Below are 26,968 nucleotides of genomic sequence, written 5' to 3' on the forward strand. Positions count from 1 at the left end.
ATTATTTTAGTATTTTTTTTTTGTTAATTTCATTGTTTTTTTTTTGTTTTATACTTAGGAAAGGAAGAGCATGAGTTAACTTATTACTTGTACACATGTTGGGGAGAAATCTTTTGAAAGACAAAAAACATCCTTGGAGGATCTATATTATTATTATTCCAACACACTTTGTTTGTACCATGTATTTATGTCTGTGTAAGACTGAGCAGGAGAGAGGAATATGTGCACGTGTGTGTGTGTGTGTGTGTGTGTGTGTGTGTGAGTGTATATATGAGAGAGAGAGAGAGAGAGAGAGTGAGGAAGGAAATGTATATTCAAATTAAACTTGTTTATAATAAACAGAATCTGAAAAGAAAATGTAAAAAGAAATTGGTTTCACTTTAAGCCTATCTTTCACTCTCTCTCTCACTTTTTAATTAATATTATTCTTTCTTCATTTTTTGAGCATGTATGTAAAAATTAGCTTTCTCTTGAGACTAGGAAAAAAAAAAAAAAAGAAGGGAGTTGGAACTGGAAGAGGTGTAGGAATGGACCAAAAAAAAAAAAAATACCATCACAGAATGAGTTGGAAGTTAAATACTGACAACCAGTCGGAGAAATAAACATACATTTACATACACACAACTCACACACATACACACACAATTCTGTAAAAAGATATTTTTTTTTCTTTTATAGATTTAGTGTATGCATTAAATGTATGAAACATAAGATAGCTTAACTGTCTTTCAAAAACTACTCTGCTCAGCATTAGGTAACCCAAATAAGATTTTTGACAGAGCAAGATCTTGAGAGAAATTTGCAATCACACCTTCACTCTTGCTTTCTGTTGTTTTTTTGTTTTTGTTTTATATTTGAACAGTTAAAATTACTTAATGCTTTTTTTTTTTTACTACTTTTTCTTTTTTTCCTTTTACTTTTAGCATTATATAGGAAAGAACAGGGTTTATCCCCATTTTTTGTTGTTTTCTATTTTTCATTTTTTTTTTCCATTTTTTATATGCAAATTTATAGCCAAAAAGTGTTTGGCTGAAGTTTTTAATTAGTGACTTAGTAAATCCAAAGTCCAACAATTAGCTGGTCATTTGACAGTGAAAAAGGTCTAGAATCGCCATAGCATAAAGAAGGGTCAGAAAAGAAAGCCAAAGAGCCAATGTTAGGATCTCATCATAGCCATTTGCTTTTGGTCGTAATCTGAAACCAACTTTTTTATATGTCTCAATTTGCGGTGTAGGAATTCAAATCTAATTTTAGTTTCCATAAATTTTGTGTTGTTTTTAGTTAGATCATATTCTTTAAATATTTTCCTCTCCAGTTTCTGGAAAAAAAAAATAAATAAATAAATGACATGACTAAAAAAAAAATATACTGAAAAATCAGAACAGAAAAAACAGTGAAAATTTAAATAAATGAGAGAATAATTTGAATAAAGTCTTTTGTAAAGACAAAAATATTTTTACAGAAATTTTGTAGCAGTCACAAGGCTTTGGTCAATCTGGGGTTATAACAGAAGACATTTGCCTCAAGATTGCCAAGCAGTGAGACTGAACCTGGAACCAAGTGGTTGAGAAGCAAACTTACCATATGGTCATGCATCATTATTATTAATTCAATAAGTATTCTAAATGTCAACTGTATACACAGTAACGATTTACTTGCACTCATAACTTTTTTTTATCCAAGTAAACAATGCCCATCTAATGAATCATATTCAATTTGCTTTCGAAATGTAGCAGACTATTTGTGTTCACAACTATTACAGTCCTTGCATTCATTTTATTATTCAGCTGGCTTTTCATAAATAAAGCCAAGACAGATAATAGTTGTGTTTAAAAACTAAACACTTTTAGCAACAGTACCATTATCACTTCCAAAACTTAAACCATTAGCATTCTGATTATTCTGTCACATGTAATAATTAGGCAAACTGATTTGAATTAATCATGCACTATTTCATGTCTTCAAGAATTCAATGACATGATTATTTTTAATATGATAGTGTAGGTTAGAAGTGAGGGGTCAAATCTGACCTGTTTGAACTTAAGAAAAGTTAACTGGAGTAAAAGTTAAAATAAAAAAAAACAAAAAAACAACAATGTATTTTACCTCGTAATCTGGAGACCCCTTTGAGACCTTCTTCATTTGGCTATTCCAATCCAGAAATTTCTGGGAGACTTTGTTAATAGCGATATATAATTGTTGGTATTCAAAATAGTCGACATTGAAGTCATTTTTATATTCCTGGCGTTGACTATCACGACATATCACAGAATATTTACTGAAAGAAAAAAATTCACAGTTTAGGAAAACTTGCCTAATAAGTAAATAAAATGAAATTGAAGAAATCTCTAGCAAAAAAAATTTGAGTGAACTGTCAGGTACTTACTTTAGATAGTTAGAAGTATCATTGTCTGGTGAAGACGAAGGAGAAGGTATTTCTAAAATAATAAATTATACAATCATATAAAATATAAAATAAAATATACAATCAAAACAGGTTCTCAAATGCTTGCTAAAATAATCAAGTATTTTTAGTTGTAGCTGTTCTTTAGCCCCAGATCAAGCATACTGTTTGTTGGTAAAAAAAATATCCCAGTCATAAACATTTTTTTTTCTTCTTTTTCTAGAGAAAGTACCCAAATTAGTAACATTAACTAAAGCCAAAGTAACCTTGCACTTTTAAAGACAGTGAAGTGTGAAATGTGAGAGGCAAGGCTGCTATTTTTGGGAGTTAAAAAAAAAAAAAAAATCATACACAAGTACAACTTTCCTCAATAGCAGAGACATTATGACAAACTGGGACTTTTTTTTAACCACCAGGTACAATTTAAAACAAACAACCAAACAAACAAACAATTGTGTTTAATTTTTAATCACTAAACCAATTTCAGACAGCATTTAGTAAGATCTGAATAGCAAATGTAGTCCGTGTATTATGGTATTATTAAACTCCAACTCAACCCTGAATTACTTTATGATCAAAAGCATTCCAGCAGTGACTATGTCATTTCAGAGGTATTTACCTAACACTACATTAAACAAAATGATTTAAGAGAAATTTAGCTTCTATTTCTAGCAGGGATGAGAAATCAAGCAACAAGTCCTTGCATATATGAACAAACACATACTTTGCATCTTATTGTGATGGGACTTGTACTCCCCCATACATCAATAAATTAAGTACTAGACATTCTTTCTATAAAAGCAAAGAAATAAAATTTAAAAAACAAACAAACAAATCCCAACAGCAACCCCGTAATGTGGAAAACTGAAGTAGAATACATACCTTCATTTTTGCTGGACACAACAGCTTGATGATCACTGTAGTTGCTTCTAGAATTTTGATGAGTCTGGTTCTGATCAGCTGTTTTGTTCAGGCCATTAGTTAAAATGTTGTTTGCGACGTTATTGGAAGCTGAGTGGTTTTCGATTTTTGCGGATGGTTTCTTAACAGTCCCGTTCATTTGTTTGTCTCCCAACATGGGAGGTGAAACCCGTAGTTTCTTTGGAGGATGAAAATTACCATCGACAGCTGAACTGTCAGGCATTCGCTTCTGAAGAATGCAAAATTGCTCAAAATATATCCAGAAATTGAAACTAGTAAAATGCTTATAACTATTACTATTACTAAGATTACTAAAATAAATAATGAAAGTGAACTAATGTACAGTACAGACAGTAGCAAGAAAATATAAACTGAGTACTGAATGATACTAACTTGTAAATTGTTTGCCCCATAAGGACTACAGCTAGTAGGCAGGCTGTTATTGTGATGAGGTGATGACTCTTCGGGAGAATTTGAAGCACTCCGACCATCAGTTGCTATTCTCCTGATAAAGATAAAATGACATGGAATACACTAGGGAAATAATATTTTGGAGTTATATATAGCTATCAGAGCAATTGATGACAAATATATGTTGCCTGTTGCTCTGAGAATAATCATCCTGTAAAATCCTTTTAAACTACTTAAAATTCCATTTAATAATACTTTACTCTGAACTTGTATACACACCACCATAATAAACTTTTACAACAAAATGACTAGACTACATGTATTAAGTATGTAAATAGGATAAGTTACTATGATTTTTAAAAGAAACCTAAAAATTGGTTTCGGTTAAAGCAGTTGAGGAAGGATTAAAAAGTCAGAATTGATAGTGTTTCTATTTACAATACAACAGAAAAACAATGAGCAATTTCTTACTAGAAGACGAAAACTAAAGCATTGAAAAATAATAAAATCTTGAAAAATCAAGGCATGGTGTTCAATTAAGTGCTAAGTTTTACAATCTTAACATATAAAAAAAAGATTCCACCATATCATCTTTACCCCTACCCTGCAAGTCAAGACAATTCTATCATTCTCCCAATGACTTCTCCAAAGGGTAAAACTATTAAAAAAAAAAAAGGAATTCCTGTTTTTCCCAAGCAGTTCAACCCTTTAGCATTCAGATTACTTGGTCAAATGTAATGCTTATTTATTCACATTGTTTTGAATTAATCCTACATTATCTTGTAGTTTTTGGATTTTGATGATGCAATTGCTTATTTTTAGAATGACATCACAGGGTAGGCATGAGAGGATTGATCTGGGTAGTTTTAGTAACATAAAACAATATTCAGGCTGGATATGGCCACTTTAAATGCTAAATATCAATATCAACAAATCCAAGATTGCTATGATTTTGTAACACAAAACTCACTTGTTTTAGTGTTCATATTCAAATCTTTTTATGTAGTATCTATCCCAGTGTATAAGATACGCTTATGCATGAGACAGTGTATGAGGAAACATTAAATTTGTTTTTTCCTACAAATAGGCATGCATCTGATACAATGGCAAATATGGTAGTTCTGTTCCAAGCATCGATTCAATAATGTAAAAGTTATTTTACAAATTATTCATTATTCTCAAAATCAAATGAAATGCATACAATGTGTTTCATAAGAAATATGGTAACAAAAGAATTAAAAATTTTGAACTGAGCATTTATAAGAAAAATAGTTACTGAATGGTTAAAACAATATTTCCTGAAAGAATTTGGAGAAATTGGACAATTAGTAACAATGATGTTGCATGGCATGTGAATGCTATGTAATTTCAGTTGTTGTTAAGCCCCAGAATACCTATGATTAAAAGCATTCTTGTCATGACTATTGAATCTAGGACTACATTATTCAATGTGCACTTCTCTTTTTAGGACGACTGGGTGTGATTTACGAAATGCTGGTTGCTATTTCTAGCAAATAGAGTGACTATGCAGAGCTAGCTTTGTTGGCTTACTGGAATTTTAAAGACTGAGATGGAAAAGTATTCTGTACTAATGGCAGTCAAGCATAGGCAAATCAGTCCTAAGTAGGCAAAAAGCTTTCACAGAGACGGTGCTGAGCTCATTGTAGTTGCCAGAATTGAAAGTTTTAGAAAGAAGTGAAGGAGAAAAGACATGTCCAGCAGTCTAGTTCTAACTCTCTTACAGCAGATGTGAAAAGGCTTATAAATAACAAACCTAATTCAATATTACATTTGCACTTTATAAATTAGCTATGAACGTATAATGAACAGGAAGTACAGAAGTGTTTCTTTTGCAAAAACGTATGACTATTCACAGCAGTCAACACATTAATTTTAATACTTCCCATATTTCCTTGAATCAGGTTTAGTTCCAAGCCTATTGACAGAACAGACCCATGATCAAAGATACAAGCTGTATTTTTTTCTTTCAGTTTTAGTGTGTACAAAACAATATTATAAAAAACTGATCTTCCATTTTCAAAGACAGCATGGTACGAGTTAGCTGTTATTTCCTGGCAGGTTATTGGCGCTTCATTCTCATGCTGATCTGTTTACTGTGACTGAAGATTTCCCCCTATGTCACTAGTCTGCATGATCAAAAAGACATACTTATCAGAGTTGGGGTAAAAACTATATGTTAAATGATTGGTTTTAAGAAAAGCATTTAGCAGTGGAAACCCTGTCAAAGCAGTCCTCTTGTTAGCTGGATCCTGATGGATCGCCCAACCTATAGAATTTGGACAGCAGATGACAATGAGCTTTCATGGCTTAAATATAAATACCAGCTCGGTGCTTGGTATGAATAAGATCACCAAAAGGTGCAATATGAAAGGAGTTCAAATGAACCATCTGCATCATCCTTTAGGTAGGTTTGACAAGGAATGTATCCAATGACAGTACAGAACCTGCAATCTGTTCTTGGGGGTGTGGGGTAGGACTTGGAAGCAATCTCAGGAGGGGACAACCATTAATAATTGGGAAAAAGAAAATCTACTGGTGGTTGCTTCTGATAAGACCCTATGGAGGAGGTGCCTCAGGATTCTACCCACACAACCCTCCCAGGAAGTGGGTGGAGATGAATGGATGCTTGATAGGGTGTTCCCTGCTCAGTCAGAATGGAGGATACTACAGTCAATTGGTATGAGACGAAAGGAACAAAGAGTGGTTGTGTGCAAGATGGGAGAGGCAACTGAAAGAGCTTCTTACTGGCTTTGGAACAAGAAACAGGAGTTCAGCTGGAAGTCAGGAAGAGGTGAGTAGTAGTGATTTGGCTACCTTTGCTGATCCACCAACAGGAAGATGTTACGGCTCAGGATGGAAACACCCAATGAACAGTGAATACCATCTGGTGGCATCAGATCCTCCTGGCCAAAAGCTCCATTCATTTTGGTGAGGGAAAAAAAAGGCACCTCCTTCTAGGTGTTATTAACATACACATAACACACACAATATATAGTGACACGTAAAAGTGCCCATGCTGCGTCATGTAAAGGTGCCCAATACAATCTGTAAAGTAGTTGGAGTTTGGAAGGGCATCCAGCTGTAGAAACCATGCCAAATCAGACTGGAGTCTGGTGCAGCTCCCCAGCTCTAATCAAGCCATCCAACTCATGCCAGAATGGACAATGAACGTTAAATAATAATGATGATTATATATATACACCAGAGAGCTTAGTTAAAATTTGGGGTGGGGTGGGGGAAGAAAGCAAAATGAAAATTCATACCTATTTAAAATTGCAGGAGTATCAAAATTGTAAAACAACTTACCTTCGAACTAACTGACGCTCCCCGTCTGAGTAATAGGGCCATTCTAACCGCACTTCACTCAATACGTGTTTGGCCAAAGTATATTTATTATCTTTATATTGTGAGGCAACATCATCTAATATAGATGCTAAACATTCTTTATCCTTATCAAGTATGCCATCTGAAATTAAAAATTTTTTTAAATTAAAATTTGAAAAGAACAATTGAAAAATAAAGAAAGGAAATACAAATTTTAGTTTACAAATGGTTTACTACAACACAGTTTAGTTTTTTTTATTTATTTATTATTATCAAGCAGATCATAACTTGGGTATGGTTAAGAAGTTCACAGTAGAACCAAATAATTAAGGGTTTGTTTCCACTGCTGGATGGTGGTCATCTACTATAGCCACAGGCTGACCAATGCAGAAACTGTAAAGAGTCCATCCTGTATGTGTATGAGGGAGGGAGAGAGAATGCATGTGTTCCCACCTTGTTTAGGACATCTGCATGCTGATAGGAAAAGCCACCATTCATAGAAGCAGTGTTGTTTTATAATATCCCGAATAAATTTTTAAAACATTTGTGCATCGAGCTGTGTTGTTTCAAGGAATAAGGGAATATATTAGCTTGTTTCCAAGCAAGTGGATATCTTTTTGTCAGCAACAAGAAAAGTATCCAGCCATTGAAAATCTGCTCTTGTGCAAGCAAGGAAAATGCAGGCATTAAAACAGTGATGATGTTAAATGATATTTATGTATGAATTAGTTAATCATTTAGTTCAAGATTCAAATATTTTAAATGCATTATTATTTATTTAGCAACAACTGAAACAAATTTGAAATCAAAAATAGAAAAAAAACACCAAAAAAACGTTGTACCTTTTTTCAACCGTAGCAGCAACTCAGCCTTATTATAAGGTCGTAGAGCCAATAAATGAATAATTCTATCACTGAAATTAAATTTGAGGAACAAATTATTAGTAACACAGTAGAAAGTAAAAAAAAACAGCTGAAAGACAAACACAGAGTTCCATGCTAATAATGGCTTGGCTGGCAGGTGAATTAAGGCAGGACGTTTACAGCCATGTGTTCTTCCAATCATCGACCCTTAGCCATTTTACATGAAATCAAAATCAGAGCTAGTGGAGGATTTGACAGGATATTTCAACAAACATCAAAACAAAGTAAGGACATGCTCTCTTTCTCTCACCTCTCATACACACATGCATACATAACACAACAGGCTTCTTAAAACAAACACAAAAAAGTTGACATCATTGTTTGTAGCCCAGTGTAGGTTGCAATCATTCATAGGCATTACACAAACACATAGATATAATTTTATGTCGTGTATATAGAAATATATAAAGAGTGAAATTAAATTTTGACACTAACCGATATGGTTCATCAACTATAGCTGATTTATGGGCATTTCTTTTTATGCTGCTCCCTGAATGAGAAAAACCAGTTCCAGTATGCGGTGACGATGAAGAGTGTAAAGATGGTAGTCTACTCTGGCTAGAATATCCATTACCAACAGAATTGGAATGACTACCAGAGTTGCTTGATACCCCAGAGTGGTGGGATAAGTGATGGGAACCATGGCCTGACCATGATTGGTTTATTGCACTTGGAGTTTTATTCAAAGACATAGCATTAGAGTTTTTATTGACCTTTTTGTATATGTGGCGCATAAACGACCCAGTTGGCTTGATTTCCTTCGTGCTGGAGCAGAAAAAACAGAAAATGATTTTTATTTCAAATAAATATATAATTGTAGCATTCAGCTATCAATTCATAAAGATAAACAACAATTAAAATTAGCCTTCTTGAGGAGTTCCATGTTTAAACCAACCAGATCTTGCCTATGTGATACATCTACTCTACAATGCCATATTAATAATTAACTATCACATCATCAAAAACATGAAGCTATGAGATGATGCATGATTAATTCAAAACAACATGAATAGAATAAACAGTGTTACATTTGACTGAGTAATCTGAATGCTAAAGAGCTAAAGTATTCAACTAATGGGGGAAGAAAATGTGTTAAGTAGACAGAACAAAAGACCTCTTTATGCTCTGGAGAATTACTATCTTTACTATTCAGTCTTTGGTTTGGGAAGAATGATTATGGTGTCAATTGGATTTGAAACCAGGACAGTAGGACATCAAACTACGATTGATATAGTAAAATATGTGCTTACAACCAATGACCACAACACCTTGAATATGACAATACTGAAGGGAAAAAAATACTAAAAAATGTGACCTAACATTTCATTTTTTTTTTTCTTCCTTTAATGGACTGATAAGAAAAATCTCAGTTTAATATCCCGTATTTCATATTAGTATGGCTAAAGTGGCACGTAATCAAGATAGAAATGATGGCCAGAAACTCTCTCCCTATTGCCAACCCTTAGCTCATTTCTAAGTAAAGCATTTTTTTTTCTTTTTTTTTTTACTCCAGAGGAATTTGAAAGCATAGAACTACAATTTGTTAGCAAGAAATGTCATTGTCACCATTTGTAGCCATAACTCACTGCAAGTTGTCATAGACACATAATTTAAAATTAGAAATAGACAATATTAAGAGGAAGAAAAGCCTGAACATTGATAGACATGGTAATAACTCCAGGTAGGCTTCAGTCCTGATTAGACCCATGCAGTAGAGGTATCAACTAGATCAATAGGGAAAGGACAAAAAAAAAAAAAGCATAATATTTTTAAACTATCCTGGCCAACTCTATACATTTCCGGTTTTTAGCTGTTCAAAATGAATAACTGAACGTGTAAAACAAATTCTTTTTCCAGCCAAAGTTAAATGAGTTTTGTGAAGTTGATCGTATGTAATTTTAGGAAGGGTATTTCTAGTTTCATGGCCTGTAACAGATGTCAGCTTATGTTCTACACAGAGATGATAAGTAAAATATATTTTAAAAAGGAGCCATATTGCTGAATTAAACTTTAAAAAAAACATAAAATTGGAATTTAAATAATTCTAAACAGTCATAACTTAATGGTATTCAAGTATGATTTTTTTATATGTATATTTTAATGTGAAAAGAACTGTGCATAGACATGGAACATATGATTCTTAATATAGAGAAAATTTTCACCCCAAGCTGAAACAAGATATTCAATTGCTGTAAAATCCCCTTATGAACAGCTATCTACAAGCTTTAGGAATTTCAGCTTACAGTAATTGATGAAATGAACTAAATTAAACTTATTCAAAAGAAACCAATATGTATTGTTTTGCAGCAGTTTAAAAGTTAAGAAAAAAAAAAATATTAACTCACCAAACTTTTTTGCTCTCTTCTTCAGCCAATGTCATACGTTCCTTGGTTGTTTTGTAGACATCATCAGAAGCTTGCACCACTATCCGCTGAGTCATACAGCCTAATGAAGTTATATGGCTTCCAAATCTATAGGGTATGAAAATATAAAAACATTACTACCACATAATTTAGCAACATGCTTAAAGTTACAGATTTTGGAAATGAATTTAAAAAAAAAAAAAAAGAGTGAAGGAATATCTTTCACCACTAGCAAATGTAGTTTTCCTAAAGTTTTTCCCCAAAACATTTTGAAGCTTGTTGACACAAACCTCGCTTCTTGAAATGAGTTCTTGTAGCATTTTGAGATATGTTGCAAGCATATGAAAGAATAAATAATTTAGACATGCTTTTGGCACAAACAAATACAGTAATGCCTTGATATATGAGTTAATTTGTTCCAGGAGAACGCTTGTAAACCCAGGGTGTTGTAAAGTGGATCCTCGTAAAGTGAGGTATTACTGTGTACCATGTTTGTTTTTGCATGGTGTTATACTAACATATAAGGAAACAAACTAAATAGGGAGATGATATAAAAATGTTATGAACAGAGACCTGTCCATAACATTTAACATTATAACACCTATGACAATAAAAATCAGTTGATTAAAAAAAAAAATAATCTACCCTACTCCATCTAAAAAGGAAAAGCAAAAAACCTCTGATTGCTACCTAAACACCAATTACCAAGAAGGGATGCGTGCATACAGTTGCTTGGAAATGGTGTCTCCATAAAATTGGAAATATTTCTTAAGTAGGTCTACTACATGACAATTTAGTAAGAGTCAAATATGATAACAGCAATACTCACCTAGAAGTAGATTGCTCTAAGCAATCAAAACTGCCATTCAGGTCACCCTGTATACTTGATAATGAGAACTGGAATGTTCTATTTTCTCCTCTGAGCGATGGAATTTGGATAGACTGTAATGAAATTTCAAAATATTTCAATATTATATTTTGCATTTTTTATATGCTGTAACTAAACTCATCAAAACTAGTGCATTGTAACAATACTTTGTACGGGTTAGGTAGACCAAACAAAATCTTTTAGCAGTGTACATCATTACTCATTGGACTAAAGAGAGCATGCAGGTGAGGGATGATCCCCCCACCCATTTCCTGCATGCTCTATTTAGTCCCAATTTGTCCAGTTTCTGTCATAAGGAAAGGGCAGCATGTCTTGAATTAGTGTTTACTTTGATAAATTGAATACCAATCCACATTATTTAGAAGACAAAACCTCATTTTTAATTTCATACTTTATTGTGACAATGAATTTATGTTCAAGAACAAGTGTTTTGTTCTTTGCTTTTGTTCATACCTACATCTTACTGGTGATAATGAAATTAGTTATTTCCATCTGATTAAAATCTCCAAACTCAAACAATCGGAAATACACCAACATGCAAAATACTTGATCAATGAAATATAACTTAGAAAAGAGATACTATTATTAATTTAAATTTTTACCATAATCAAGCTTTTTTTTTTTTTTTTTATCTTACATCAACATATCACATAAAAGTGACTAATATTTAACATGAAAAGCATTTGAGTTTACTGATATTTTCTGTACAGAAAGGTAGGAAATGTCTACAGAATAAGCAGATTGTTGAGAAAATATAGCAGCATACTTTCTAATGTAGCATAAAATGTAAGTTACTCAGAACTATTCCCCCCTCTTCCCGCATAAAACAGTCACTGACTGTAGGCTCCATTCTTCACTGTTGAGTGATTACAACAGGAAGGGTAACCAGCTGTAAAAACAATTACTGCAACTCCAACAATATACAATATGTTCAAATATTCCCTCAAACCAACTAGATATAATTACATAACATTCAGAGTTAGCAACAAGGCTATTTGAAAGATAGGTTTTCAATCTAATTTCTTGCTGTGAATTTAGAAAAGTAGTTGACCTCTACAACAGAAATCAGAAGCAATTATTGAGCAATAAACCAAACTTTGTATCAGACAAGATGTCTCACCAAATTTACCTGCTTCAAGAAACAAACAATGGAAGAATAAACATAGATTATCCAAGGGTTAATTTTATTTTTGTATATACATGAGAGTATAAGTTTCAAATAAATTGCCAACTCAACCCACCACAACAATCATTACCAAAGCTGGAATACAATTATTCAGTTTTTCATTTATTTTATCATTATTGCTGTTGGTGTTATTATCCTTCCTTCATTGTATCAAATAACCAATGTTACTATGATAGACAACAGCCATGGTTGCAAGGTAATACTTCTTGAAAGCCATTTTCATTGTTAATGAAAGCTAACAGTTTACTTCACTTATAATTGAACAATTGAAGGCAGCATTCATTATTTACAAAATTAAAACTAAAATTAAGCCTTACATATTACTGGAAACTTTTAACTAACACACACTTCTCAGACCACAATGAAGTATACTTGCTTAAGGTGCTTCACTTATATTTCAATTTTTTTTTTTTTAAATCATATCTAGGGAGGAGAAGCAACAAACAACTTTCCCCCCCCCCCCTCCATAACACCTTACTATAACTTAAGCATTCAGTATTCAGATTCCTTTGTCAAGTGTAAAGGCTTATTTATTCACATTGTTTTGAAATAATTATATATTATCTAGTAGCTTTGAAATTTTGCTGATGTGATCGTTTATTCTTTGAATGATGCAGTAGGGCAGGTGAAAGAGGTCAGATCTGGTTGGTTTAGACATAGAACAGGTAGAATATTTGGGTGAGATATGGTTGGTTGATTTGCTAATTTACTTTATTGCAGGAAGTTTCCCAATTCATCTGACAAATATTACACACACACACAAAAAAAAACAAAAAAACAGGCCAACTTAAGTTTCATTCTTCTGAAACCTTCAGACAGAAATCAATAATTGAAGCTAGCAAAAAATTTGTTATTTAACTCTTAACATCCAGCAGGATACAATTCCATAAAGAACCAGTCACTCATATACTACTTGAAACAGTACAAATTGAACCACCCTTGTTTATGAGTTTAAAGGAAGACATAAGCTATCTAATCTAAGAGAGAAAATTTTTATTTCTTTTATCATTTATTTACATTCAGTAAATGTAACGCTCATGACATTGACCCATGTGTTTGCCTAAGAATGGAAGTAGAACAGTGAACCTTTTGCAAGTGGTGGTGCAAAAATATGTTTAAATGTGAAGGCTATATATATATATATATATGTGTATATATATATATATATATATATATATATATATTTTAAACAACTTTTTCCATTGAGTTTTGATCCAATTCAATTGCCCAACAAACTATGCTATACATAGAACAGAAGGGAACAGTCGAGTTTGTTACCACATTGTGTTGAAATTTGTATATATATGGGTATGTTATTTTTGGTGAGAGTAACAAAACACAAAATCTCTTCTGCAATATGATCAATTTTCAAAATAATCTGATCAGAAGTAAAGACACTACAAACATTTGAATAAACAATCACATTTTTTTAATATTTGTTCAATCATAACATGATTCAGCTTTTGACTTGTAAAAATCCCCAATGTTAAAAATTCAAGAGGTACAACATAAAAACTTGTGTTTTGATGGTGTAAAAACTGGTTGTCATTACAGATAAGCAATACTAAGAGAGACAGTGTAAATAAATGAATAATATTATGTCATTCTACAATTAATATATTCATATTAAGTTTTATTTATTTTACTATTCTGACATTACATATGACAGTGTGATTCTCCCAGCAACATTTTCCTGTAATGAAAACAGTATATGAATACCTTCAAATATACTGGGATTTTTGTTATTTTGTATCTCATATGCAGTATGTTGTCTTTTAGAAATTTTTTATTTTACTATCAAGCTTCAATTACCAACTGGAGATTCCATAAGAATGAAACTAATTTCATCTAGCACCTATTTTTCCTTTACGTTTCTGTTTTAAAGAATTGCTAATCTGTTTCTTGTATTGGAATCTTCAGTTTGTTGCATATAACTATATATATGCATTAATTATATTTAAATGTGTTGCTGGTTTTTTAAAGTGCACAGAAAAAAAAAAGAACTGCCTTTTTTCTTTTCTTTTAGCATTGGACATTTTATATATTTTCCTTATCATCATGTCATTGAAATGTCAAGGAATTGTTATAATACAAACAATGCAACCGAAATGAAATCCAGTCAAAAGATGTCAAGCAGTCTTATTCAGTGTCAATATGTTAACTTACCAGTATGTGCTTGCTCAGCTGAATATATAGCAGCAGCAGCAATTTTAAAAGTTGCTTTTTCATGATATTTAAAACTTCAGAACTTATTCCTCAGAACAAATAGCATTCCATAAGATGAAATAAAAACCACCAAAGAAATTTCAAAATCTGTATTATCAGCGCTTATGTAAAAACTTTATGACAAAGCTGTTTAGTTAGGAAGCAATTTAGGTCAAGTTAAGCTATGTGCAGTGGCCATTTAATAATAAATTTGGAATGCATATACTAATATAGATTATGAGAAAATTTTAAAATCGCTATCCAAGGAAATGCTGTCAGTAAACAAGACAAAAGCAGAATGGAGATAAAACGAGCTACATAAGCAGAAGTTTAAATTACTTTAGCTAATGTTTTTATACATTAATGTTATTAACAGATAGTTCAAAATGTCCAATATACGGTGTTAGAATTTATAAATAAACCAATCAACTGATTCAGATAGTATTTTAACTCTTTAGCATTCAGTTTACTATTCATTATTCTAAATGTCTATTGTATGCATAGCAGCTTAATTTACATGCACTAAAATCTTTTTTTTTTTTTTTTTACTCAAGTAAACAATACCCACCCAATGAATCTTATTTAATTTGCTTTTGTAATATTGCAGACCATTTGTGTTAACAATTACCAGTCCTTGCATAGATTTTATAATACACCTGACTTGGCCTTTCATAAATAAGGCCAAGACATGAACTTTAACTGTTGTATCATCATCATCATCTCCAAGCTTAACCCTTTAGCATTCAGTTACACTAATTTGAATTAAGCATGCAGTATTTCATACCTTCAAGATTTCAATGATTTGATTGTTTACTTTCAGAATGACATTGTAGGGTGAGTGTGAGAGGCCAGATCTGGCCATAAAATTGGTAGAAAACTTGAGCCAGATATGACTGGTTTAAATGCTAAATATCACCCTTTTAGTTGTTTCTTGAAAGAATGATTCCATAATTTGTACTGTAGAAGAATCAGTAGTCTTTGTCTCAGAAGAGTTCAAAGATTATCAATGCTGGAAAATATTCAATTTCTGCAAACAATCTAATTGCTCAACCAAAGCAAACAAAGGTTACTTAAAATATGAATATTTAAAATTAAAACAGTAGGTAATGCTAAAATTGTTACATCTCCTGCATGCAGTAATGGTGTTGTCATAACATACAAATTATGTGGAATGGTGAAATAAAGAGTTATATCTGAAAATGTTTCACAAAAACGAAATTGATTAAAACGAGCAAAACTTTTATCGAAACATTTATCTATACTGCCTTAGATTAAGAAATTGAATACTGGCAAACTAAGTATCGCATGATCAAATTCAGAAAAGACTAGAAGACAAAACATTAAAAATACTGCTTTATATTAATATGCACGCGTGCATGCATATAAACATGTATAAAGATCTTCAATGGTTTTGCCAATGAAAGTTTGCTCAATCAATAGCTCATTGAAACATGTAACTTTTGAATTACATGTACAACCAATCCAACAAGCTTCTACAGTTTCCATCTACCCAATTTCACTCGCAAGCCCTGGGACAACCCAAGACGATGATAAAATACGTTTATAAACAATAACATCATAGGAATCTTGAAGCTGACATAACGCATGATTAACTCAAAACAATGTAGATAAATAAAAAGTATCAGATTTGACAGAATAATCTGAATGCCAAAGGGTTAAACCAGTCAGATCTGGCTTCTCACACCTACCTTACAATGTCATTCTAAAAATAAACAAGCACTTCATTGAAATCTCAAAGCTATGAGACTGTGCGTGATTAATTCAAAACAAGGTGAATAAATATGCCAATACATTTGATGAAGAAACCTGAATGCTAAAGAATTAAATGATTAAGTCCTTTCTGATGGTTACTTTTGAAGGCTACCCTATGTAAACCCACCTAACAGAGATCTACAATCAAAGTATTGCAACCTTGACCGTTCTGTCCTCCTCTCACGTATTGCATATGTTGGGTACATTATAATTATTCAATGTAACGTTTTTCAATTAAGATAGTAAAGTATAATTTGAGACAGAAAAGGCTGCTAATTCTAGTAAACTGAGTAATCACTAAGAGGCTTTCCCCCTACAATACAGTCTAACTTTAAAAAAAAATAAACCCTATAATATTGAACCTTAATCTATTTGCCTTAGCTAATACTACATGATAAACCAAGGATTAGCAGATTTTTTTTTTTTTTTGCCTGTTTAACAATCCAACTGAAGAATTAATTGTTCACATTAAATCTATCATTACTAGCTGCATTCTTGCTCATACCTAACATCTATACATTTTTGTACTGTCCAGATTTCCCTTCATATAATACATCTTACTAATGAATTGCACAACTGCCTTAGCTTGGGAGATTAATTGCAGCAGATAAGCTCTCACAAATTACTCTGACTAAAATTATTAGCACTAAAGTAGTCACTTGCACTTGAAATAATACTTACGAGGCCATATAATTAACAAACTATTTCAAGCTAATAGTATTCAAGTATATTTGTATATGCAATACAAATATACATAGACATGTAGGACAGTGTTAGGATTGCTTTTTAACACCTTCAATCTCATGTAGAATGCTTCTAACCTGACCAAAATAACTGAAATTGTAACTTTCCCATACCAGTTCCCTTTTTGTAATTTTTGTTTTACTTAAATTATTCAAAAAACAACTACTTCGTGATCTTGGGAATCACTCCTTGTTTAGCTAGGCTATAAAAACCAAGTTTCATCCAAGATATACCTTTGTATGCATTTTCCAAAATTAGATCTTGTTCAAAATGTTCAGATTGGCAAATGTTATACCTGCAGGTTGCTTAGTTTTTGGTCTGGTACAACAAGACAATTCTCTTCATTGTGAAATGTGGCATCGATATTGGGTAGTAACACTGAAGTAGATAGGCCAAACTCATCCACAGAAATGGGGCTTGAGTGAAATAAACCTAAGCGATAATCTGCCTCATATGGAAACTGCAGGAGCTACTCTGGTTTTACAAGTTCTAAATCCGTCACGAAGTTAGAAACTCTTCCATATCATCAGTAGGCATCTCAGGGTCATGAGTGTTTCATTCCTTAGCCTGTACACTTTGCTTGAGTGGAACAGTAAGGACTGAACCATTAATCTTCACCAGCAGAAGGGTTCCACTTATGGTCTCATCAACCATAGCTGGTTTTAGCAGCCATGCCTATCTCTTTAGTGGCTTTCTTCAGTTGTTTGAACTTAAGACCTACCTTCTGGAAGAAACAGCACACCAATAAGGAATGAGTTTACATTAGTTATATAAAATGGAAATCCTGATCAAATTAACTATTGTAAAACAATACTTAACAGTCTGCCAAACAATCAGCAACATACTGATGCTTACATTTTATAAAGGTTAATTTTTTATGAGTAACAATGCCATATTATTTGTAAATGGGGAAAGTTCACAGCTGAAATGCAAACAACCTTCAACTTTTTTTTTTCTTCTTTTGAAGCTCTAAGTTAAAAGTGTTGATAACTTTTAGTTCACTGAAACATCAATATTTTATTAACATGTTGAAAAAGAGAAAAGAAACAAATACAAAATTTTGAAGTCTAACAATAAGCAATTTAACTCTACGTTGTAGATACTCTAAAGTATTCAGGACACAAAAGTCACGTGTTGATTAATATTTATGTAACATATATCAATTTCAAAGATCTCATTTATAATTGATACACTAATTCTTTCAATAAACTTTTTTTTTCTTCAGGATATTTACGTAGTATCAAGACTGAAAAGACATATTTGAAGTAACCTTAATCTATTTGCAGCAAGTGAACAAGACTACAACATGACTTCTTAAACTATATAAGATGGCAGCCAAATCTCCCTTAATTCACATTGGATGATGTAGCCCCAAATACAATGATAAAAGAACAAGAGAAAGTTGGGACAATGAGAAAAAAAACAACAAAAAACTCAAGTAATCACAACCTTTTGACTGAGATAATGAAAGATCTACAAAGAAATAGCAGGCAAATCTTATCCAAACTGCATCCTCTCATCTTTAAAAAAACACTGCATTTTCTAGCATACAAGTAGAATTTTTCTGATCAAAGTTTACAGCCAAAAAAGATAGGTCAACTTATTATACACCAAGACAATTTTGGAGGACCAAAAACTGCATGTGAAATGCAGCAGGTTTTGGAAAAGATAGTGATGATGTACGCTACATTGATTTGAATACAGGAAAATAAGGTAAACAGGAATTAAAAACTATGAACAATACAGTCTTGTACACAATGTGGTTGAAAATAAACTGGAACATCTTAGATCAGTCTGCCCAATCAAGCTGAGCTTGGGTAAAATACTACAAGAGGAAATTTAAGCCAATATAGGTTTATAATCTAGAACTGTACCAGGTGCTGTTAAATGTTAACCATAGCTTGAGCCATTGGTAGACGTAGACGAATCTTGCCTGAGGCTAGTTGGTTTGTTGCCATTCAGTTTATGATTTATTGGAAATCAAATGAGAGAGAAAGAGGGTTTTTATCTTTTTCTTGTTTGTTGTTTTGTTTTAACCATCTTGCCGATGCATTCGGAAATATCTAGAATAATCTCACACAAGCCGTTTATTCATTGATAATCAATACTTCATAGAAAGAAAAAGTGGAATAGCAGAAATAGTGCAGTGCTGCACTAACTTGGAGTTTGAATCATGCCAGTCCTAACAGTGTCAGGCATATAATGAAATGGATTCAATCAACAGTACTCACATCAAGTAAATCTGTAGCTTTCGTCATGAGAAATTACTTTGCATAAAATATCATCTGCTTTAAATTTCTGTTAAGAATTTAAACAGTGGTTTAGATGTAGGTGTGGCGGTGTGGTAAGAAGTGTGCTTCCCAACCACATCATTCTAGGTTCAGTTCCAGTGCATGGTGCCTTGGGCAAATAGCTATTACTACAGCATCAGACCAACCGAAGCCTTAAGGGGATCTGATAAATAACTGGAAGAAGCTTGCCACGTGTGTGCATGTGAGTGAACATAAGCACACCTTTGACACTAGTCTGATGAAGTGTCATTCTAATGTTTAAAACTAAATATTGCATAAATTTTCACTTCAAATTTTTACATAAACTGGTGTTGCAAGCAGCAGTGTCGGTACAGAAACAATTGTAACTGATCATTATAGATGTGCTAAAGTATTTTTTTGCTTCATTATTTACACACGCGCATGCATGCATGCATACATACATACATATCTGTGTGTGTCTCCCTGCCTTGATATCACATGACAGTTGTAAAATGAGTGTAGCTATCATGCAAGCAGCATCATTCATTCGCAATATTCTGCAAAACCGTCTGGCCACAGGGAAATATTACCTTACTTAGAAACGGATGAGGACTGGCAACACAAAGGGCATCCGGCCATAAAAAATCTGCTTCAATAAACACTACCTGACCCATGCAAGCATGAAAAATGGATGTTAAATTGATAATGATAGTTACTACAGCAGTGACATACATGTAAAATATCAAAATAAACTAGATTTCTAAGTATTTATGACAAATTTGATATTCTCCTAAACATTCAAATAAAATTCCTTCCTATCCTAACAAATATTTTACTTATAATTTAGTGTGAATTAAGTTTTTTTTTAATGATTACCACGTGATATACCTTCTGGTTTAGGGCAAATAGAGATATATTCTCTACTTTTAAAGACAGAACTAATCAGGTTGGAAATGGAAATAAAATCACAGTGGTTTCCAAAGCAAAAGTTTACTCATTACAACAGTGCTCAGATACATTTTAATCTGTGTTATGCAATGGAAATGGAAAAAAATTTACAGGAACAACTTACCCCAGAGTTATTCTGAAATTTGATATTTGCTTTACGATGTACATCCTGAAAAATAAAGGAAAAGAAAAATATTAAAGAACTGTCGGTGTGTGTGTTTATGTATACATATATAGACACTGACATACATATTAAATTGTAACACTAAATGATTAAGATTTTAAATATAAATTATGAGGTATAACCAGGACAGAAAATGAGAACAGATCCTCCCACAAGAGTTGATCATGAATCTGTTGCATACCAAGCAACTGCACTGCCAATTACTCAAATCATTACCATATAAACAAATAGTATTCCACAGTGTTGAGGAGGCCTATCAGCAGGTGGTTAAATAACTATGAAATTATCTGCAATCTACATGTGATAGGAGGTGAGAGTGCTGTTAGTCTTACAAGGACAGGATCGCTTTGGTGCAATTGCCAATGCGGCAGCTTGATATGGTTTAAGTTCCATAGCAGAAATTGCTTGTTTCAGCCCTGAGTGTGCATACAGATGTGTGTGAATGCGTGTGTCTGCATAAATACACAATTAAGATGACCTTAATTAGAAGCTGGAAAGTAATTAAAATTTACTTGTTATAGTAAACATACATTAATTGTCTGAAGTTAATTCAAATGAAATATTTTAATTCCACTATTTATAATCACGATAAGATTAAGTTCCATCTGGATATGAGCTTGGTAGCACTGAAGCTACATCTATATGGATCACATTTCATGTTTTTACAGGAAGAAAGGTAAACATAATAGTATAAAAGATTGAATTATTGAGGTAGGGGAACCAACCCAGAATTACTCCAAGAAAAGAAAAAGAAAGGGGGGATTAAGCAGCAAAAGATGGGAGGGGAGCAGTTCATGCACCCCAAACCAAATCATACATTCAGCAGAGCCTCTCACACACACACACACACACACACAATTACAAAATGTTGCCACAGAGAATGGCCAGTGACACTTGCTGCAACAGCCACCCTATCACGTGGGGCTTATTTCTGAAGCAAAGCTACAATTTGAATGGTCATACAAAATACTACTCGGATATTCTCTATCCAACACTGTTTACAACCCACTTCACACCACATTAGCACCAAAATACATTGGGCCTTACACAGGTGTCCAATAACACCTTTAGATTAAGATTTTCAGTTTCTGTAGCTATTGATTGATTTTACTAGCTTTTCTCTAACGTATGTTATTTTTAAATATTATTTGCTCCCATGTTACAAAATGTTTTAAAAATAAAAAAGATGCTTAATGACTTGGTTTTGTTGCAATAAATATGAAAACTAGTATACAAGCAATAAAAACAAGAAATATTTTAAGGGGCTTAGAAAATACAAGAATAACCCCCCCCCCCATTTTTTTGTTGTGAACCTATCTAAATACTAAACTTCTTATTTGTTTCCATATGTAAGTGCATACTTTTAAAAACCATAAACCGACATGGTCTAGTTTCCAGCAATCTATAGCAAAATCTTTATGAAACATTTGTGAATATCAGCTTTGTAAGCAAAGTCAAATATAATGCTGCATAACTAACATTAACTGTGAAATTGATAATTTGCAGCAGCTGTGGTTGATATTAGTGACAGCTCAAAAAAAAAAACATGTACCAAACCTACAGACCACTCCTCATTGGCTTGTGTCAATGAGTAGACAGCACCAACCACAGAAAGAGAATGCATAGGCATGTATAAAGGTATATATAAATTACCCTATGATTTTAGAAACTGTATGGGTGAACTTGGTAGTTATGAAGAACCTACAATGCCAGTTGGTAATGACATGGCACAAGCTTCAAGAGAATAATCTCCCTGCAGTATCAGGTTATGAAAAAAATACAACATACAAGTACACATGTGATGTTCTAATAACAGGATTGTTAAAGAAATTAAATTTGGCACACTGAGTTAAAACGTTTGCCATCACTGGTCTACTAATAATAAAACAACAAAAACAATGGCAAAAAGCAGAAATATTTATGCCTGAAGTGATACTAATGAGAGAGAGAGAGAGATAGATAGAGAGAAAGAGAAAGAGAGAAAGAGAGAGAGAGATATGGGTACAGAAGTAACTGTGTGGTATGAAGCTTGCTTCTCAACCACATGGTTCTGGGTTCAGTCCCACTGCATTACATCTTGGGCAAGTGACTTCTACTATAGCCTCCTTTGCACTAATGAACTGAATGTGATATGGAGATCCTGTGACACACAATAGTGACTAGCATATTTGTATTTGAATCTGTCAAGATGTATTAAGACTAAATATGCAAATCATCATTTCACATCCCTCAATACATGGTGCAAATAGTGTTTTTAAATTATAGGTTGTTGATCTCCATTTAGAACTATATTAAATCACATTATGAAAGAATACCAGGATAGAATATTTAAAATATAATTTGAAAGAACACTGACATGGAATATTTCAAGGATATTGTCAAAGAACATTGAAATATTTATGGGACAGTTTGAAACAGTGAGAAACTATTAAAGATGATGTGTTGGGAATGATATTTAATTGATATTCTCAAAGAACACTGAAATGAAACACGTAAAGAATATCTTGAAAGAATGCAGGGAGAGTATTTAAAGAATATTTTAAAAGCCAAATAAAAAAGTTCAAGAAACTGAAAAATGCACGTTAATGCAAACGAGCTATTATATTTAAGTATACACTAGAAAGTATATACATGAAAAAGGAATGAGAGCTATTGCATTTATGGTGTAGATCCAAAAAATGAGCTAGCCTAGAAGTTGTGATATGTGTTGGAATGAAATGCTCCATGTATTTTCCCTTGCTAGTGTGATGGGTAGAGGGGTTGACAGGCAGCTATGAGCAAGAGTGTAAAAGGAAACAGATAGAATGGCAACAGTGTAGTATGAAAACGATTCCAATTACTTAACAGTTATGTGATTGTAGATTTGTAATATGTGCCACCACATGAGCAAGGACAGATAAATTAATATAAGAGATGCATTATTTGGCAAGGTAAACTGACAGGTATAAGAGGAACTTGGTTTTCTAAATCTGATAATGGATAAGATCTTTAGTCAACAGCATCCTGCCAGAATTTAAATATAAACTGATGATTTTGTTAGTCACCAATACTAAAACTATTTGGGTTAAAAAAAAAAGTTTGCTTTCTTCGTAGGTAGAAATTAAATCTTTTTCATATAAATCAGTAGCTTCAAATTCAACTTCAAAATTAAGAACTCTCGTATTATTCAATTCTACAATAAGATACTATGTAGCAATCAAAGATAAATAAAACAATTTAATCAAGTTGTTCACATACAATTTTAACAGAAGTTTATGCAAACAAAATATATCTCACATTTCTGAGGTCAAAGTCTGATAGTGAATTGGCTTTCCTCATCTCAAGTGTTAATAATGAGGGGTTGGGGTTCCCCTCATATATCTAAATAAGTATTAACTATTAAAAAAAAATGAGAAGATTCCTTTGTTGGTTACATCTGTTTTTCCATGATAACACAGATGAATACTTATTAAAATATAGCTTCATGGCTGGATGTTTTCCCTGTCACTAAGTGAGGAAGATTTTCATCCCACTCTTCTTAAAAAGAGTAGAACTAAAGAAGTGGTTGATTAGGAAATAGTGACAAATGACAGAGTCTATAGTTCAGCTTAGTGCAGAATGCAGAGTCATGCTGACACATATGCAAGCATCTATTTGTGTGTGTATGTGTACGGCAAACTGCATAGTTTCTATCAACCAAATTCCATCACAAGTTAACCCAGGGTGATACAAGTCCTTTGCCTAAGATGCCACACAATAAAGCCTGAACGTGAAACGACATGATTGCAAAAGGAGTTAACCATAGTCATGCCTGCATGTATACATTACTACTTAACTCTTGTTATGTAACATCCTCTTAAAAGTTCCATGATGATTGTTACACAATGGGACCTTACATTAGAGAGCTCCTCACTACCTTCAAAATGAATGTAAACAAGGTTGTGACTTGACCCTTAAGATACCAACCTCTGGCTCTGTCCTACAAATGTCTTGTTTTCAAAAGTTCTGAATTAAAATCTTCCAAACCTTAGTCACAACTTTTTTACACTACTGTTCGCTTTTACCACCAATTTATGATCTTAGAAATCCAGCTACAGCCATTAAACTTACACACACCCAATCATGCCAAAAAAAATAGTAATGTGTTTGTATATGGGTGATTGGATGTAGAAATTTTACTTAGAAGTAATTACTATTATTAACAATCAAAACTGTCCAAATTTTCTCCCTTTTTCTTTTTAAGTTTCCAACTATATAATTTAACATCTAACAACTAATTTATTGAAATTTAATACCCTCTGTATATTTTACTCCTCATTTAAATATGGCATAATTTGAGTTCATTTGTGACAAAAAAAGAAATCCAAATGCTTCAAACTTATTTATATTATACATATATTTTGTCTACTAACACAGGTGACTAGATTTTGACGTCTACGATAGTTGAGAGAGAGAGAGAGAACTTTAATGAAACTTGAAACTTGCTTTAATACCAAGCAGCTACTTTTATCTCAAATTGTTTAACATTCTATCAGCTTTTCGATATGAAATTGCGTCTTGAAAGCTATCAAGTTATAAAATCTACACTTAAATAATATCTTTTGATACACAAAATATTAGCATACATACATAATCAGGTCAAACCTATTACTGACATTTACAGTAATATGAACTGTAAGCAAGAACATATTCTAATGAATGCAAGTATGAAGAACAGCTGAAATCTTAAAAGCTAACTGTCAACTATTGCATCAACATGTCAGTTTTATATCTTTTTATCAACTTCACCAAATGAGAATTTATTGGATAACCAATTTTGTTGGCAGTGAAATCTTGCTATGATAAAAATCTAGACAAAGTAAATGACCTGGTAATGACAGTAGTTTTTATTCAGTCCAGGTCAGCTCTGTTTGTGTAGACTTATAAAAAAAGGTACACCAGCAATAACCATTGTCTTTCACAGAGTTTCTAGAACTACATTACCCAACGTGTCCCTCTATCCTTAACTCTTGACACAAACCTGCATAAGACCAGTTTCTATGCTTATACACGTTTAATTTTTATTTATTTATTCATGTTTATATCTACTTTTTTTCATTTCTTTCTGATATCTATTTAATTTATACCAAAACAAAGAAATGAAAGTAAGTAGATATAAACAAATGAATAAATAAATAAAAGTAAATTAAACGAACATGTATAAACAAGGGATACTGATAATGCAGGCACCATACACATTCCCACACATTCACAGAGATATATACATGTGCAAATAAAGACACATACAACAGGAATACAAAATGGCAGATCGTTAGTAAAGAGAGACAAAAAAAAAAAAAAGCAAAGGACCACTGATGAGGTCACAGGAGTGTGATGAAAGAACTCTGGCTGAAATAAGATTGATATAAAATAAATCTGAAGCAAGTGAACACCAAATATATAGTGCATGTGTTTTCATTGGCTAAACTGACAACATGACCATCCCCAAATACAACAATACTAAATAAACTACAATACATATAATGTATAATACATTAGCTTGCTGATTATTCCAAAAGATTACAAATCTTTGCCAGCCTTATGTGTGGCATCTTTCAGTTTACACAATAAAAACACATTGATGTCTACTTGCATTGTCAAAAAAACAAACAAATGTAGCCATGGCATGGTCATTCAGCCTGCCTAAAACAGGAACCAACTCCTTTAAATTACCGTATTCTCAAAGGGGGAAAAAAACACAGTGGATAACGTGATGGTCAAGAGCACTGACCCAAGGTATATTACACCCAGGAATATGTGATGGTCATAATTGGAATGCTGTTATAGGAACAAATAATTTCCAGTGTACAACAGCAACTGTGCTAAATTCATACTCAACACAGCTGTCCAAACTGAGTAAAAACAAAAAACAAAAAAAAAACACAGTAATAACTACACTAAGCAACACTAGCAAACAGAACTGTTAACCCTACAATGCCCATTGTTAATAAGTATTGGTGTTTCAAATACTATGCTTTTGTGGAAAGAAAACATCAAAACCGAAAGCTTGGACAGGCTCCAAGAATTCATTACATTAAATACCATAGCATGTAAGCAATATCTGGCAATTTGTTGCACAATTGATACATGTGTGTGTGTGTGTGTGTGTGTGTATATATTATTTAAAATAAAAAACAGTTCTGCATGCTGATAATTTAGAGGATATAGGGTTAACAATTACATGTTCCATTCAATAAGTTTGCTTCACTGTCATAATGTCCAACATTGCAATTTGTGTAACATCTTAGGTGTTTACTACCATATCCATAGGTCTAGCCAAGCCTTATGAGTGAAACTATGGGAGCCCATCAAATGGACTGTACCTAAAATTCAAAAGTAGTCTCTGTCACAGGATGACTGTGGAATACTCAGCCACTTACACTTATTTATTGAGAAGGCAGC

At 32.7% G+C, this 26,968-nt stretch overlaps 1 protein-coding gene across 1 annotated transcript in view; it reads right to left on the bottom strand.

The window, feature by feature from the left end:
* Positions 1 to 6: 6 nt before the first annotated feature.
* LOC106877274 (RNA polymerase II elongation factor ELL2) overlaps positions 7 to 26,968 on the bottom strand; it is a 63,141-nt gene continuing 36,179 nt past the window's right edge. The window contains exons 2-12 of the mRNA XM_052977018.1: positions 20,489 to 20,533; positions 11,197 to 11,309; positions 10,350 to 10,475; positions 8,440 to 8,769; positions 7,924 to 7,994; positions 7,064 to 7,223; positions 3,719 to 3,830; positions 3,287 to 3,554; positions 2,387 to 2,438; positions 2,107 to 2,278; positions 7 to 1,318 (exon numbers count right to left, since the gene is read on the bottom strand). Coding sequence (XP_052832978.1) covers positions 1,157 to 1,318; positions 2,107 to 2,278; positions 2,387 to 2,438; positions 3,287 to 3,554; positions 3,719 to 3,830; positions 7,064 to 7,223; positions 7,924 to 7,994; positions 8,440 to 8,769; positions 10,350 to 10,475; positions 11,197 to 11,309; positions 20,489 to 20,533 — 1,611 coding nt within the window. The 3' untranslated portion in view covers positions 7 to 1,156. The remainder of the gene's footprint in view (positions 1,319 to 2,106; positions 2,279 to 2,386; positions 2,439 to 3,286; positions 3,555 to 3,718; positions 3,831 to 7,063; positions 7,224 to 7,923; positions 7,995 to 8,439; positions 8,770 to 10,349; positions 10,476 to 11,196; positions 11,310 to 20,488; positions 20,534 to 26,968) is intronic.

Source organism: Octopus bimaculoides, chromosome 2 (genome assembly GCF_001194135.2).
Source record: "Octopus bimaculoides isolate UCB-OBI-ISO-001 chromosome 2, ASM119413v2, whole genome shotgun sequence".
NCBI classification, from domain to species: Eukaryota; Metazoa; Mollusca; class Cephalopoda; order Octopoda; family Octopodidae; genus Octopus; species Octopus bimaculoides.